This window comes from Indicator indicator, chromosome 16 (genome assembly GCF_027791375.1).
Source record: "Indicator indicator isolate 239-I01 chromosome 16, UM_Iind_1.1, whole genome shotgun sequence".
In the NCBI taxonomy this organism is placed as follows: domain Eukaryota; kingdom Metazoa; phylum Chordata; class Aves; order Piciformes; family Indicatoridae; genus Indicator; species Indicator indicator.
This window is the reverse complement of record NC_072025.1, coordinates 16929143-16943629: the sequence shown is the minus strand read 5'-3', so window position 1 is coordinate 16943629 and position 14487 is coordinate 16929143. Positions and strand designations below refer to the sequence as shown.

The 14487-nt window shown below is 50.3% G+C and overlaps 1 protein-coding gene across 1 annotated transcript; it reads left to right on the top strand.

Moving 5' to 3' along the window:
- Positions 1-451: 451 nt before the first annotated feature.
- On the top strand, positions 452-14289 carry UBAP1L (ubiquitin associated protein 1 like). Its single transcript, XM_054388239.1, has 6 exons — positions 452-467; positions 3206-3360; positions 5429-6181; positions 7588-7797; positions 13122-13223; positions 14155-14289. The coding sequence occupies exons 1-6, from the start codon at positions 452-454 to the stop codon at positions 14287-14289; spliced, it is 1371 nt and encodes a 456-aa protein (XP_054244214.1).
- Positions 14290-14487: the final 198 nt, after the last annotated feature.

Here is a 14487-nt window from a genome sequence, read left to right as displayed (position 1 = left end):
TTGCTCTTTAGCATATCAGCTACTTATAGCACCCCAACATACAGATGGTGGTGAAGTCCTCTGGAGGCCAGGGTTTGGGTTTCCACGTCCGTGTATACATCCTCCCATCCGTGCTACCATTTCCAGCATCTTCTTACTCCCAAGACCTATGACTGGATCAGATCCTGGGAGGACTGACAAAAAAGCAGAACTTCAAATAGCATCAAAACAGTAGCAGAAACAGCACTTTGTATTGTGGAGCTTAGTGACCAGGGGATGCTCTGCGTAAATAGTTAGGTTCCTTATCCCATCAGCATGTCTGAGGGGAGAGACTAACCCCTTAAGCTATGATAATCTTAAACTGATCCCAGTCAGGGGTTTACCTGACGCTGCAGAATGCGCAGAGCTGAGCACTAGATAAGCAGGCAGCCCAGCAGCAGCCCTGTTCTTCTTGCCCTGCCAGAAGAGCTCCATGTCTTCGTCTGACGGTAGGACAACCTCATGTTCCTTGTTAAATAGGAGTTGTAAATGCTGGCAGGTGATGTAGGTTTGGGTGCATTGCAATCCCTCCAGATTTCTGGAGATTAGGAAGGAATTCTTTACAGTGAGGGTGGTGAGACACTGCAACAGGTCGCCCAGGGAGGCTGTGGATGCTTCCTTCCTGGAAGTGTTCAAGGCTGGGTTGGACAGGGCCTGGAGCAGCCTGGTCTAGTGGAAGGTGGCCCTGACCATGGCAGGGGGTTTGGCACTAGATGATCTTTTTCCAGCCCAAACCATTCTGTCATTTTTGTGGTTGCTTCAACATACCTGCTCTTGGCTGTTATGTCTTCATAAAATGATTTGTGTTTTTAGGAAGATGAAGCACAGATGGAAGAGGAATGTTTAAAGTCTTAATTCATGCAATACACAGAGACAGATTAATAGTTCTTACAAACCTTTGTGTACTCAGGTTTAAGATTCAGTTTGTCTGAGTAGAGAATTTCATACTGTTTTTCAGATCTAAAAAATTATTCTAGCCCAGAAGAGAAGTTGGCTATGAGGTTCTGAGACTCATTTGCACCCTCTCTCATCCCTGGTCTCAATGCAGTCAATGTTTCTCCTGCTTTCAGGCACATCCTCTTCCTGATAGGAATTTGTTTGTTTACCAGTCTGTCATTGAGATGAGAGCACTAGTGAGAAGCACATGAGGTCAGAACCCTTGTAGGAGCTGCTTCTGGTGTAAGTTGTGTTTACAACTGACCCTCTTACTATTATCATTGCTCCTCACCCCTACATACTTCTTTTTTTTTTTCCTGAATTGTGGGTTTGGGAATGAACGCTTGTGGGAGCCTTTCTCAGAGCAATGTTTCTGCAGTGAAATACACTGAGATACGGTGCCATCATCTTTCTGTTGTCTTAATTGTGGCTTCACACACATCCACTACCCCTGGAGAACCAAAGGCTCCAGGGAGAACTGAAGGGAGCTTACAAGAAAGCTGGGAAGGGACTTTTTACAAGGGCGAGAGGGAATGGATTTAAGCTTGAGGAGGGTGGATTTAGACTGGAGATTAGCAAGAAATTCTTTACAGTGAGGCTGGGAAGACACTGGAACAGGTTGCCCAGGGAGGTTGCGGATGTCCCGTCCCTGGAGGTGTTCAAGGCCAGGTTGGATGAGGCCTTGAGCAACCTGCTCTAGTGGAAGGTGTTGCTGCCCATGGTAAGGGGGGGTTGGAACTAGATGATCTTTAAGGTCCATTCCAACCCAAACCATTCTGTGAATCTATGAATTTAAAACCAAGTAAATCTGTGGCAGAGGGCAAACACCAAGATGTTCTTCTTCATACCACCCAACTCTTGGAAGTGCTGATTTACAGCATAACCTGTGAGGAGGGTCCGACCGTCTCTTGGGCAGGAGCTGGAGAGAGGTGGGGAAGGGAGCTTCTCTGACACGTATTTTCATGCTCTGTCTTTGTCAGCACTGACGTGGGCTGTAACTTAGGTTGAGCCCTCTTAGGCTGGGGAGCAGATGGCCTGGCTCTAAGTGGGCTCCCAACACGTTGCCTTGCGTGGCTGCAGGACACGTGTGGGAGCTGAAAGCCAGTTAGGGGCTCTGCAGCCTGGGGATTACAGGCTGCTGGCGCAAGCAGCCACGCCACAACTTGTGATGCTCGTCAGAGCAGCTGAGCTGAGCCAAGCTGTGGTGCCTGTTACTCTCTCTCTGTGGGCTGGGAGCAGTCTGTTAGTCCTTTGCTGACATAGGAAACGACCTTGAATGCTGTTTCCTGTTATAGACCAGTAGTTTGTGTGGAACAGGCAGCTTGATCTTTCCCGGATATATCTGTCTGCTGATACTCTTTCCGTGGAGTGTTTATCCTCATTGTCCTAGGAGCCATTTCATTCTAAAGGGGAAAAAATAATTGTTTTAGGGATGTCACACTGAGCATTTCACATCCTGTACTTTGGTCACAACAACCCCAAGTAATGCTTGGACTAGATGATCCCCATAGGTCCCTTCCACCCCACACTGTGCTTGGGATTCTGTGAATAGATGGTTCTTAGAAGCTAATCTGGCCTTAAATTGTCTCTTTCAACACCCCTGTAACACCAACGTTTGCCTGATGCACCAGTTCCTTGTTTGGCTCTCAGGAAGCTGCTAGGGAGCTGGAGGGGATGTCCTCTCCTCAGCTCTGACAGCTTAGCAGTGTGTGCATTCATGAGCTCCATGACCGTGGGTGCTCTCAGAGCTCACAGAGAAAAGACACCTGTTGGGTGTTCCTGCCTCTGTAACTGTAAAAAAGTGCTTTGTCCCTGGCTTGGGAAAGAGAGTGTGTGATGGGCAGCAGAGGGAGATGCAGGAGGAGGGATGGGAGCAAGGGGGCATACAGAGAGAAGGAAATGGAGGAGAAAAGCACTCCAGATCTCTTAGTGAGATCCTGCTGGCTCAAGCAGGGGGGCATACAGAGAGGAGGAAATGGAGGAGAAAAGCACTCCAGATCTCTTAGTGAGATCCTGCTGGCTCAAGCTCAGAATAGCAAAGGTTAGTTCAGACAGATCTTCCTGGTATCAGTCACTAAGAATGTGCAAACCTGGGCATTGCATGCTGTGGTTCTTACTCAGCTGGCAGCATCTCTGAGGGCTGCGTTCCTTCTGCTGATGTCTCTTGAAATAGGTCATCTTTCTCTCCTTCCACCCAACTTCAAAGGTGCCAGACCTGCCTTTTACAGTTTTGCTTCATTCTTTCCTCCAGCAGCAAGAACTCAGGCAGCAGCAATGAGCTACCTGGATGAAGTTCCCTTCCGCACAACCACCTGCTTCAGCGGGGACATGGGGGGAGAAACCACTCTCATCACAGCCCCGGCCATCGAGCTCCCCGACTGCGCTGACATCCTCATGAGCACCATGGTAAGCACACTCTGCTTGTCTCTGCATCCAGATGCTCTTCTGGAGAGATGATGTCAAGGATGTTTGCTGCCTTTTCTTGTGAAAGAAGGGAAGGGAAACTTCTCCTTTTAACTGGCTGGTTTGCAGGAGTGGGAGGAGGTGAGGATGATTTATGGTGGGTGGGAGTGAGGAAGGGGTTGTTTTGAGGTTGGTTTTTGTTAATCCCACCCAGGAAGGAGGGTTGGGTCTTTCTGGGATAGGAAGGAAAACTTCAGGCTCTTCTCTGGGGTTGTTCTACTCTGGAATCATCACCATCTGATTTATTAATGATATTTATTAATCTAAAATAGATGTAAGCAGGCAGTACTACCTGTGCTGGAAGCAGATATATAGATATGTGTGTGTGTGTGTATGGATATAGATACAGATATAGATATAAGGAGATTGTAGTGAGGTGGGGGTTGGTCTCTTCTCCCTGGTAACAAGTGATACAATGAGAGGAAATGGCCTCACCTTGCACCAGGGAAGATTTAGGTTGGATGTTAGAAGAAACTTCTTCACTGAAGGGGTTCTCAAAGACTGGAACAGGCTTCTCAAGGAGGTGGCTGAATTCCCATCCCTGGAGGTGCTTAAACAATGCAGAGATGTGGTGCTGAGGGACATGGTTTAGCACCAGGCTTGGTAGCATTAGGTAATGGTTGGACTTGGTGATCTTAAAGGTCTTTTCCAACCAAAACGATTTTATGCTTCTATTCTCTGATTCCATGATAAAAAATCATCCTGTAGCCCTTAGTGATCTTTCACATTACTCAGTCTTAAACTGCTTTTGAGCTTACACCTATTGCTGTAACAGATTTGTCTCTGATTTTAAATGGCAGCACAGTGATTTGAAGGAGCTCTCTGTGCTCTAGAAGGGGTAGGAAGTCTTTCCCTGTACAGTTACACTGAAGGCATGGATTTCCGGGCAGTGCTTGCACAACTGTGGTCCAAGACAGCTTCAGAACTGTGTTGTGTGTTTAGCCTTAAGTAGTCTCACCCGTAGATGGGGTGAGTGCACTTCAGAGGGGGAAAGTGATCTGGGGCATCCCCAACAGCCTCTGCTTTGCTCTTGGTGATGGTAAACCAGCAGCAAACCCCACATCTGGCTTTTCAGTAGTTCAGCTTTGCTTGTCTCTCCCCAAAACGGCACATCCCAAATCCACAAGGTGTGTTTAACACAAAGAGTCGCCGTGGTGGTCATGGTAAATGAGTTTTCTAAAGGAAGTTGTAATGCACGCAAGACATTTTTAATGCAGGTGGGTATTGCCATCTCTATAAAGGCAGGTGATGGTTTTTATCCCCATGGACCAGATGAGGTGCTCCAGCACCCTGTCCTATCCTGAAAAGCCCCCAGCCCTGTGCTTCTCCCTGGTGCTCCCTGCCAAGGCTGAGTGATTGTGCTGGTGGTCCAGGTTGACCCTTCTTGAGGCATGTGGTGCTGTTTTGCTCAGGGAGGCTGCTTTGGGCCAATGGCTGACAAGTAGCAGGGAGCAGTAAAAACAGCATTCCTGGGCTGTGAATGTACTTGCCTGCCTGTCCAGAGGAGACCTTGTTTGGAGAGCTCTGGGTTGGGTAAGGCTTGTTTGTTCCAGGAAAACCCTCAGATTTCAGTATTAAACATGCTTATATTTTAAGCCAGACTATGTGAAAATGACGACTCTGGTCTGGGACCAACTGAGCTTCTAGTGCCACCAGAGATGCCCACAGCTGGCCCTGTTTCTGCCCAAGGTGGCATCTCCCCCCTTGGTGGCTCCTGAGCCTTCACGCCGAAAGTGTCACTGTGAAGTGCTCCTTGTCCTCTTCTACAGCAGCCAAACTGACACAAAACCTCTTCTGAGCATAAAATGCCTCTCAAAAGATCTGGTGATACAACTCAAAATAGATTCCCTAGATGCATGAGGCTGGCACTGCCCAATCCTACAGCCCTGTGCCCACAGGGAAATAGGACCCAACATGGGAAGGTGCAGCCCTTGAGATGTCCTCATGAAATGCATGGTTCACTCCATCCAGTTTCACCTGCCCTCACCAGCTTCTTCTCACTCTCCCACAGCATGACTTCTCGCTGGAAAGAAAAGTCCTTTACTGGGTTGAGGTGGCCTCTCAGCAGCAAACTTCTCGGCATCAAGTCACCTCTGAAGTTGACCCCACAGCTCCACCGTGCTGGCTGCTGCTGGTGGACCCTGCTGAGAGCTACGGGGGTAGAGCACGGGATGGGCCAGTGCGGCGCAGCATCAGCCTGAGTGCCGCCCACAACAGCTATGGGCACACCAAGGGCAGAGCTGCCTTGTCCGACACCGAGAGTGAGACCTGGTACTCTGAGGAGGATGGGTACTCAGAGGATGATGAGTACTCCTCAACCTCCTGGGAAGAGAGTGACAGGGATGAAAAGGGTTCCAGGAGGAGAAGCATTGGGAGAAGCGTGCCTCCGCGTCCCTGCTTTTACCTGAACCGACCGAAGACATCACCTGGCTTGCTGGAGCCCTCACCAGAGAACAGTGGCCACAACCCAGCCAGTCCAGACCCGAACAAGCAGAGGAGATCCACGGTGATATTTAACAACATGAAGAACGAGCTGGAAGCAGCCAGGAGGAAGCTGGCTGCTTTGGTGCACCCTTTGAACAGAGCTGCCACGGAGAGCAGAGAGCTCCCAGTGCCGTGGCCGCTCCCGCCATGCCCCCACTCCAGACACAGCATCAAGTACGGGCCAGCCTCGGCCGCGTCCCACCCAGGCACCCACGTGCCAGCTCCTCCAGCCACAGCCGTGCCAATGCCCCCCATCAAACGGCACAAACCCACGGTGCCGGTGAGATGTTTCCTCTGGTAGCTCTTTGCTTGTGGCTGAGGCAGGAGGGAGGTGAAGGGCATCAAATCAGTCCAGTTTGCTGCAGTCTGTCCAGCAAAATGGAACCAAAACGGGGCTTTGGGAGCACTGAACCCATGAGAATCTGCTGATGAGTGTTCATAAGAAGTGAAGGAAGAGGTTTTCTTGCCAGGAGCTAGAGGCAAGCTTTCTGGGAGGACATTACTTACTCTGTCCTAACCAAAACATCTGTTTTTCCCAACAAGCAAGGTATCTTCCTTAATTTTCAATCTGAACACTTTCAAAAGCAAAGTGAAATGAGGTTTTTTGCCTCTTTCTTCTCCATTTCCCCTTCTAACAGATGTATTCAAGGTGTATGGGGAAATGCCCCTTACAGCCATCACAGCTGCTCTTCTTGGCAGCCCCAGGACAGAAGCTGGGGCTTGAAAGGAGACAAAACTGAGCTGTTTGTGTGCCCCCTCTTTCCTCGGTCTCCCTTATTGCCTGTCCCCATGCTCACTGCCCTCCTTCACTCTGTTATAGATGACAAAGGCCGCTTCACCTGAGTCCCTGAGGACTGCTTCCTCTCTGTGGCAGTGGCTGTCTGTCCTTTCCTGAAAGTAGGAAACTTCAGATTTCATGGTGCTGTTAGAAACAATGCTGAGTGACAGTGGTGTGAAATGATGGAGTAAATATTGCTTTGTCACCTTAATTCTCAATTGCACCATGTGTTTTAAGAAATCACTTGAGTTCTAAGAAGTCACTTGAGAGACTCAGGAGATGAATTACTGAAGTTAAAGCCATTGGATAAATGAAAGGCTGGGTTATTTAGATGCAGTTTCATTAGATGTCAGGTATTTGTACCTCACCCACCCTGCTTGGCTGCTGTTGCACATGCACCGTGCTGAATGCTAAAGCCTCAACCCTAGACAAGCACATCCATGTGCAGACTCATTCCTGGAGGTGGTTTTGTAACAGAAGCCTAAATCCATCTGCTAAATATCACAGGCAGAAACAGGGCATCGGGGGAGCAGCCTCCTGCCTGAGCTGCTGCATTGCCTCTCTGTGGGCAGCGCTGCCTTGTGCTTGGCAGGTCAAGGACAAGCATGGCATTTATTGCTGGAGAGGTGACCAGAATTCCCAGGGAAAGGAAGCTGCTTTTGCTTGCTTTGCCCCATGAACCATCCTGAGTGGTGTTTTCTCTCATCTCCATCTAGAGCTGAGCCTGGATTTAATTAAGTCCAGTCTCCTTTGATGTCCAGGGGGGTTTGTTCCATCTATGGGAACTTTCCTCTTCTGGAGAGAGCAAGGTAACTGCTGGCGTTTGAAAGCTTTGCCTCAGCCTGGCTTGTTTCACATCCTTTCGTGAGCTGGAGCAAGAAGACCATCTGCTGTTTTTTCTCTTGCAGTCCCTCAGCCCCTACGCCTGCCTCCCCCCTGCCTCCACGCCTCCACGACCTCTCAGTTCCCACCGATCCCAGCCGGATTCGGCAGCTGATCTGCTCTCGGCGCTGAGCCAGGAGGAGAGAGACCTCATCGAGCCTGTTATAGCCTTGGGCTACCCCACCCGCAAAGCCATCCTCACCCTCCAGAAGACTGGAAGGCAAAGCTTAAGCCAGGTTGGTGGAGCTGGTGTGGTGCCACGGAAAGGTTTTGGTAAAGAAAATTGAGCAGTGTGCCCTTGTGGCCACCAAATGGTGTCTGGGGCTGCATCAAGAGTGTGACCAGCAGGTCAAGGGAGGTTCTTCTCCCCCTCAACTCTATCATGCTGAGGCCACATCTGGAGTACCATGTCCAGTTATGGGTTTCCCAGTTCAGGAGAGATAAGGGACTGCTGATGAGAGTGCAGTAGAGGGCTATGGAGATGCTGAGGGGACTGGAGCATCTCTGTGACAGCAAGAGGCTGAGAGACCTGGGGCTCTTTAGTGTGGAGAAGAGCAGTCTGAGGGGGGAATCTTCTCAGTGCTGATCAATAGCTAAAGGATGGGTGTCAAGAGGGTGGGGCTAGAATCTCTTCAGTGGTGCCCAGGAACAGGACAAGGGGCAATGAGCACAAAGTGAAAACCAGGAGGTTCCATCTGAAGATGAGCAGAAATTTCTTTGCTGTGAGGGTGTTGGAACTCTGGAGCAGGCTGCCCAGAGAGGTTGTGGAGTCTCCTTCCCTGGAGACTTTCCAAACCCACCTTGACATTGTGAGACTGGGCAAGCTGCTGTGGGTGCTTTAGCAGGGAGGTTGGACTACATGATCTCCAGAGGTCCCTTCCAATCCCCACCATGCTGGGCTTCTGGGATTTTCATTGACACAAAAATGGCTGTCTTGCTTGGGATGGCCTTCTGATGGCCTCTTTGGTATCAGAGCTCAGTTGTCAGGCTTTTGCACGAGATCAGACGTTTGCAGTCGTGCTGTAATAGCACAGCAGTGAGCTGCCCTCAGGCTTTCAGCGAGCGGTGGCAGCCAGGCAGCGCTATCGCTGCGATCGCTGTCTGCAGCTTGCTGGCCTTTGGAAGTACAAATTTTGCCCCCGTATATGGAAACTTCTTACACATCATTTTTTCCCAGCTCTCAGATTCGTATGATTATTGCCATGGCTCATCCTGTCAGAGCAGGACTGTACCAGTACCTCGGGGATTTGTTTGGGCTCTCTCCAAAACACAAGCTCCTCGTGTTGAAACAACTAAGGACTCCATGCAGGCTTTGCAGCTGGGTCCCATGGCACTTTTCCTGAGGAACCCTCTATACTGTTCTGGAGAACGGATCTTGTGAGGAAACTGGGATTGTTTAGCCTGGAGAAGAGGAGGCTGAGGGGACACCTTACTCTGCACAACTCCTTGAAAGGAGTTTGGAGCCAGGTGGTGTTGGTCTCTTCTCCCAAGGGACAAGTGATAGGACAAGAGGAAATGGCATCGAGTTGCATCAGGGGCAGTTTAGGTTGGATATTAGAAGAAACTTCTTCACTGAAAGGGTTCTCAAACACTGGAACAGAGTCCCCAGGGAGCTGGTTGAATCCTCATCCCTGGAGATGCTTAAAGGATGGAGAGATGTGGTGCTGAGGGACATGGTTTTGCACCAGACTTGGCAGAGTCAGAGAATGGTTGAATTTGATGATCTTAGAGGGCTTTTCCAACCCAAATGATTCTCTGATTCTGTGATACCTGGAATTTATTAAAAATGATGTACATACAACCTCTTCCTCTTCCTCTCCCTGGAGCTGAGTATATCCCAGCCTGCTGTGCTACATCCTGATGCCTGAGGTCTCGGCTTGTCCAGACAAGTATTTTGAGGTCCAGGTGGGCTCAGAGTATTTGTGCCATGAAGGATGCTGCTGGCTATGGTTTGGCAAGCTTGGGGCTAGACCTGCCCAACCCACTGGAGGGTTTAATAGGGTTAAACTATCTAAGTAGCTCTTGCAGAGAGAGAAGGGGCTTGCTTACAGCTTAGCAAGAGGAATGTCCACTTGGCTGTTGTGCCAGGGGGCAGGAGCAGACCCTGGGCAGAGGTGTGAGCAGGCACAGCACCGAGCAGCCACTGTTGGGTGCCTGTCTCCTTCCTGTGCTCCCTGGGGAACTGCTTGTGCTGCATGGGCCAGCTCTTCCCTGCCTGGGCGGCACACGAAGCTGCTCTGCAGCTGAGTCATCCTGCAGCTTCTGGCTCCCTCCTGAGTCACCCCCAGCAGGACCAGCCTCCCCAGACTCTCACTAGTGCTTCAGGCAAGCTCACTACTACAGGCCAAGGTGGGAAGAGAAGCTTTAGTTCTTCATTTCCTAAAGGTTTCATCTCAGCAGAGGAAGATGGGCAGGGCTTAGCCCACATTCTTTGTGTGCAGGGGTGTCCTGTAGCAACTGCTGTCTCAGTCTGAAGGAGCAGCACATCCTAAGGATGGAAATGGGTACAGTCTGCTCCCTTTTGTGTAAACACGGAGACTCCCCTCCTCTTGGAGAGGTGATGGATGCACCAAAATACAAGGCCTGCCTTCTATCCTCGGCCTTCTTCACCAGCAGTTCCCATTTATGCCCAGTGCAGCCAAAACAAAACATAAGGAGTAGCCTTTCATGTGTCTCCTACAAGTACAAAACTACCAAATTAGGCTAAACCTTCCTGGAAAATGTTTCAGCACACGTTAAAGACAAGAGCTGTTGGGCACTCTTTGTTGCTTGCTGGTGTCAGGCAGGGTTTCAGTGTGTGACGATGACAGCTTCAGCCATGAAGATTGATTGTAGTACCAGAGGGGAGCCAAAAATTGCTCAGTTTCTTTGCAGTGTCAAGCCAAACTGGCAGAGCCCACTCTGGTGGAGAAGGCAAGGCTGTTGCCTTAAGGAGCTGATGCCATCCCAGTTTTGGTGGTAGAGCCTCTCTAAAAGGCTCAAGCAGGGTTAATTGCCCTAACACACCAGGGGTTCATCATCTAGGATGTCATGGCCAAACAAAAAATGCATTGTTGCATTTTGGTCAGTGATCATTGATCAATCAAAGATGTGTTGTTGACCCACAGAGTGGGTGAGCTGAGATATGGCAGATGGCTACAGCTGGTCATCATCCATCTCCTCAGAGAGCCATAAACGTGGGGTTCAGAGCAGGCCATTCCCCTTGGGACACAGCACACTGCACCAGCCATCTCCTGGCTGTGCACAGTTGGGGAGCCTCTTCCCATGGACTGTTGGACTCTTGCAAGTTGATAATATGGCAAAACATATGCTGAGTTGTGCTTCCAGAATGTGCTCCTGCCACTTTCCTCCCCCACAAGAACTTACTGTCTTACCTTAAGCAACAATCTAGACCTTCAGCACTTCCTACAAGTCTTGCATCAGCCATCCCCACCAGTGGTGGCTCCTTGAGCCTCTCCAACTCTTGTAGAAGCTGTGTTCTCAGTGGTGGCATTTGCAGCAGTGAGTTGAGCAGGGCTGTCTGCCATGGTGCTGGCTGATATCTCCCTGTCCCCAAGAGAGCTCAGCACCTAAGGGGTAGTGCCTACTGGATTTTTGTGTCCCTGGCTTGAAGCTTGCTGCAAGGCTGGGGAGATGTTTACCCTATTCCTCCACAATGAAATCAGCATTTGAGTCTTTGGTGGTGATTGGTTGTGGTTTTTAACGTGCTAGCAGCTTGTGTAGTCCATGGCCCAGGTGGGTTAGTGAACTGCTTGCTCTTCTTAAGCTGTCAGGTGTGGGAGCACTTGAAGTGAGGACCACACGGGGAAGAGCCTTTCTGATGGTAATAAAGGGAGGTGGAAGAGGAAACTCACCAGAGGAGGGATTTTCTTTACATCACTGCTCAGGCTTGTCTCTGATGTGAAAAGCCACATCTCTGCACGTAGCACCAAGTAGCAGCAAATGAGGGGTTGAGATAAATCAGCAGGTTACTGATTTACCAGGTCCTGGAGGTCTCTTCCACAGGCAGAGTTTATGACAAGGTTATTGGGTTGGCCAGGTAGAGGACAAAGCTGAGTTCTCCAGGAATGCCTGCACTGGAGGAACTTCATGTCTGAATGTTCTAAAGAGCCTCATGGAGAGCTCCAAAGGGAAAAGGAGCTTCAAGAGGGCATTGGCACCTCCTCCTCCCCAGTGAGTGGTGGGGTTGATTACAGACCCAAGAGGGTTAGCAGGTCATAGTATTTAAAGGATGGTTTTGTTCAATCTTGAGGATCTATGTTATTAATTTAATCGTACAAATCACAGAGCTGACAACAACCCAGATTTCATGCTGGGCTGGAAGAAGTCACCAGGTCTGTCACTGTTCTACCAGGGGCACAGCGAATGGCAGCAGGGCAAGAAAACTCAGCAGTGATCCAGGGATTTTAGGAGATAAGGACAACTTTTTTCTGGACATTATGAAAAATGTTCTCAGTGGAAGAGTTGTCAGGCATTGGAACAGGCTGCCCAGGGAGGTGGTTGAGTCAGCATCCTTGCATATATTTCAAAGCCATGTAGATGTAGTGCCTTGGCATGTGGCTTAGTGGTGGACTTGGTAGAGCAGGGTTGATCTCAAAGGTCTTTTCCAGGCTGTGATTCTGTGATTTTAGTTAGTAACATAACAAGGAGAGTAAGCCCAGGTTGCCAGTGCCCGTGACGAGTGACTGTCTCATTTTTGAGTCGATGATCTCCTTCTTCAGGCTGACATTTCTCTAAATCCTTACTCTGCTCTTCAGCCAAACTAGGTCAGCTCAACATCTGAGGGACTTCTGGGGCTTTTTCAGGTTTTGTGGTCTTTTACTGAATCCTTCTCCTTGGCCACAGTGGTGCTGGGGAGGGTGGAGGTCTGTGTGCTGGTGGATTGGGGGAGATATGAATCAGCTTCTCCTTGGATGAGGACAGCATGGCTGTGGGGAGACCCATGGGATGCTGTTATTCCCTTTGCTATTGTATAGCTCATTTATTATTGTCTCTCCCATATGTTTTTGGACAGCGAATGCTTCTCGTGGTATTTAGAAGATACCACTGGGAGTAGTGCTGTCAGCACTCCAAGAACAATGAGGGAAGCCAAAAATAACTGTTTACGTTCAGTAATGACAGCACATGGGTCTCCCCTGGGGGGGGTTCTGTGCTCAGACCCTGGAGCACACCCACAGCTGCCTGAACCCCAGCACATCAAAGGGAGGCTGGGTCAGCTGAGGGTAGACATCTCACCAGGACAGCCTCTGCTTCACCCCACAAACCTGGAGGCCATTGCTTTGGATCTCAGATGGTTCAGATGTTTGGTGTGCTCCTTGTCCTCCCTACACCTTGTTCCCATTCCTATCCTGAGAGGGGGTGGGGGACCAAGATATTGTCTTCTGGTGGGAGTCCTGCTGACAAACAGATTGCTCTGGCTGAACAGCAGACTGGACAGCAGGACAGTAGTGACCCTGGTCCTCCCCATGAGTGTATCCCTGGAAGGTGGCAAGGTGAGCTTCTGAATGCACTCATTCCCCATGTCTGTGAAGGTTGGATTAACCCTGGCTGTCTTCTGCAGATCCTGAGTTACCTGGGTGCCTGTGACCGGCTGCTGAAGCAAGGCTATGAAGAAGGGCAGGTGGAGGAGGCCATGGAAATGTTCCAGTACTCAGAGAAAAAGGTCAGAGCAGGGCAGCACAGCCTGACCTTTTGTGCTGCTTCCTCCAGCTCGCTTTTCCAGCAGCCTGCATACTCTCCTCTGCCTCCACCACCCCACCCAGCATGTCCAACCCACTGCCCTGCTAGCAGTGAGCCCACACTCACAGCACACCCCAGGGCAGAGTCACTGTAAGGACCCTTTTGGGGAAGGACATGACTCTGTCACTCCTCTCCATCCATCCTGTCACCCCACTGTGCAGGCACCATGCTTGCCCAGCCCCTGCACGGGGAATCCCCCCGCCAAGGCCACCAGCACCTGCACTCACTACCTCTCTCCTGGCTCCCCCACTTTGTGTTTACCTCCCAGGGGGAAGAGTCCTGGTTTTGGTCTCCATGGGGGTAGCAAAGAGCCTGGGGGGCAGGAATGCTTGCAATTTGGGCTGGTGATGCTGATGGCACACAGGATTGCTGGGCTTACCAGTCCTTAGGGCTGCAACAGCAGGAGAGTGCCTGGGTGTTGGTTCCAGGCAGGGGGCTGTTTACTGAGGACACAGCTCTGGGAGTTGTTGTGGTGCTGGGGCCCAGCATGAGCAAGGGGGGAACAGGGCAAATTAATTCCAGCTTGAACTCGCTGCCTTTCCATGGTCTCTTTACAACACATGCAAACACTTGCGTAGAATTCATCTTCAGCTTCATGGGAAATAAGTGAAGCTGGAGGCTGGCTTTATTAAACTTTGCTTATGTGAGAAGCTGCTGCAGAGGCTCATGTTTAAATGCTGACAGTGGGGTGTGTGTGTCCTCAGTGCTGTCCAGTGCCCTTCAGCTGTAACACAACCCAGACAGGTCCTCTGGCTGCAGCCTTGGCACCCAATGCTCTTTCTGCTGTGACTCCATGATAAATCCATCCTTAAACCCCAGGATAACAGCCTTCTTTTCCCTCCTTCTTCCTCCAGGCAGCTGAGTTCTTGCATTTGTTAGCTCAGTTTAACGATATGGGCTTCCAGCAAAATGAAATCAAAGAAGTCCTTCTGCTTTGTGGGAATCAGAGGGAGAAGGCACTGGAAGAGCTCGTGATGAAAGCCCAGTGAGCAGCATCCTGGACCCCAGTCACAGCTTCCCCTCTCCAGACTGGACCACTGAAGGACTCGGGTGGATTGGCACCTACTTACCCCTCTGCTGCTCCACCCCCACCACGAGCAGCAGAGCTCACCAGGCACACAGCATCAGCTTGGTGTCTCATCTCACTTTATGGACATCCATCATAAGCAGATTTGTCACTGTTCTAA

Coding starts and splice junctions, on each gene's coding strand:
- UBAP1L (XM_054388239.1), top strand. Junction 6,182..7,587: donor GGCACAAACCCACGGTGCCG/GTGAGATGTTTC, acceptor TTTCTCTTGCAG/TCCCTCAGCCCCTACGCCTG. Junction 13,224..14,154: donor TCCAGTACTCAGAGAAAAAG/GTCAGAGCAGGG, acceptor TTCTTCCTCCAG/GCAGCTGAGTTCTTGCATTT.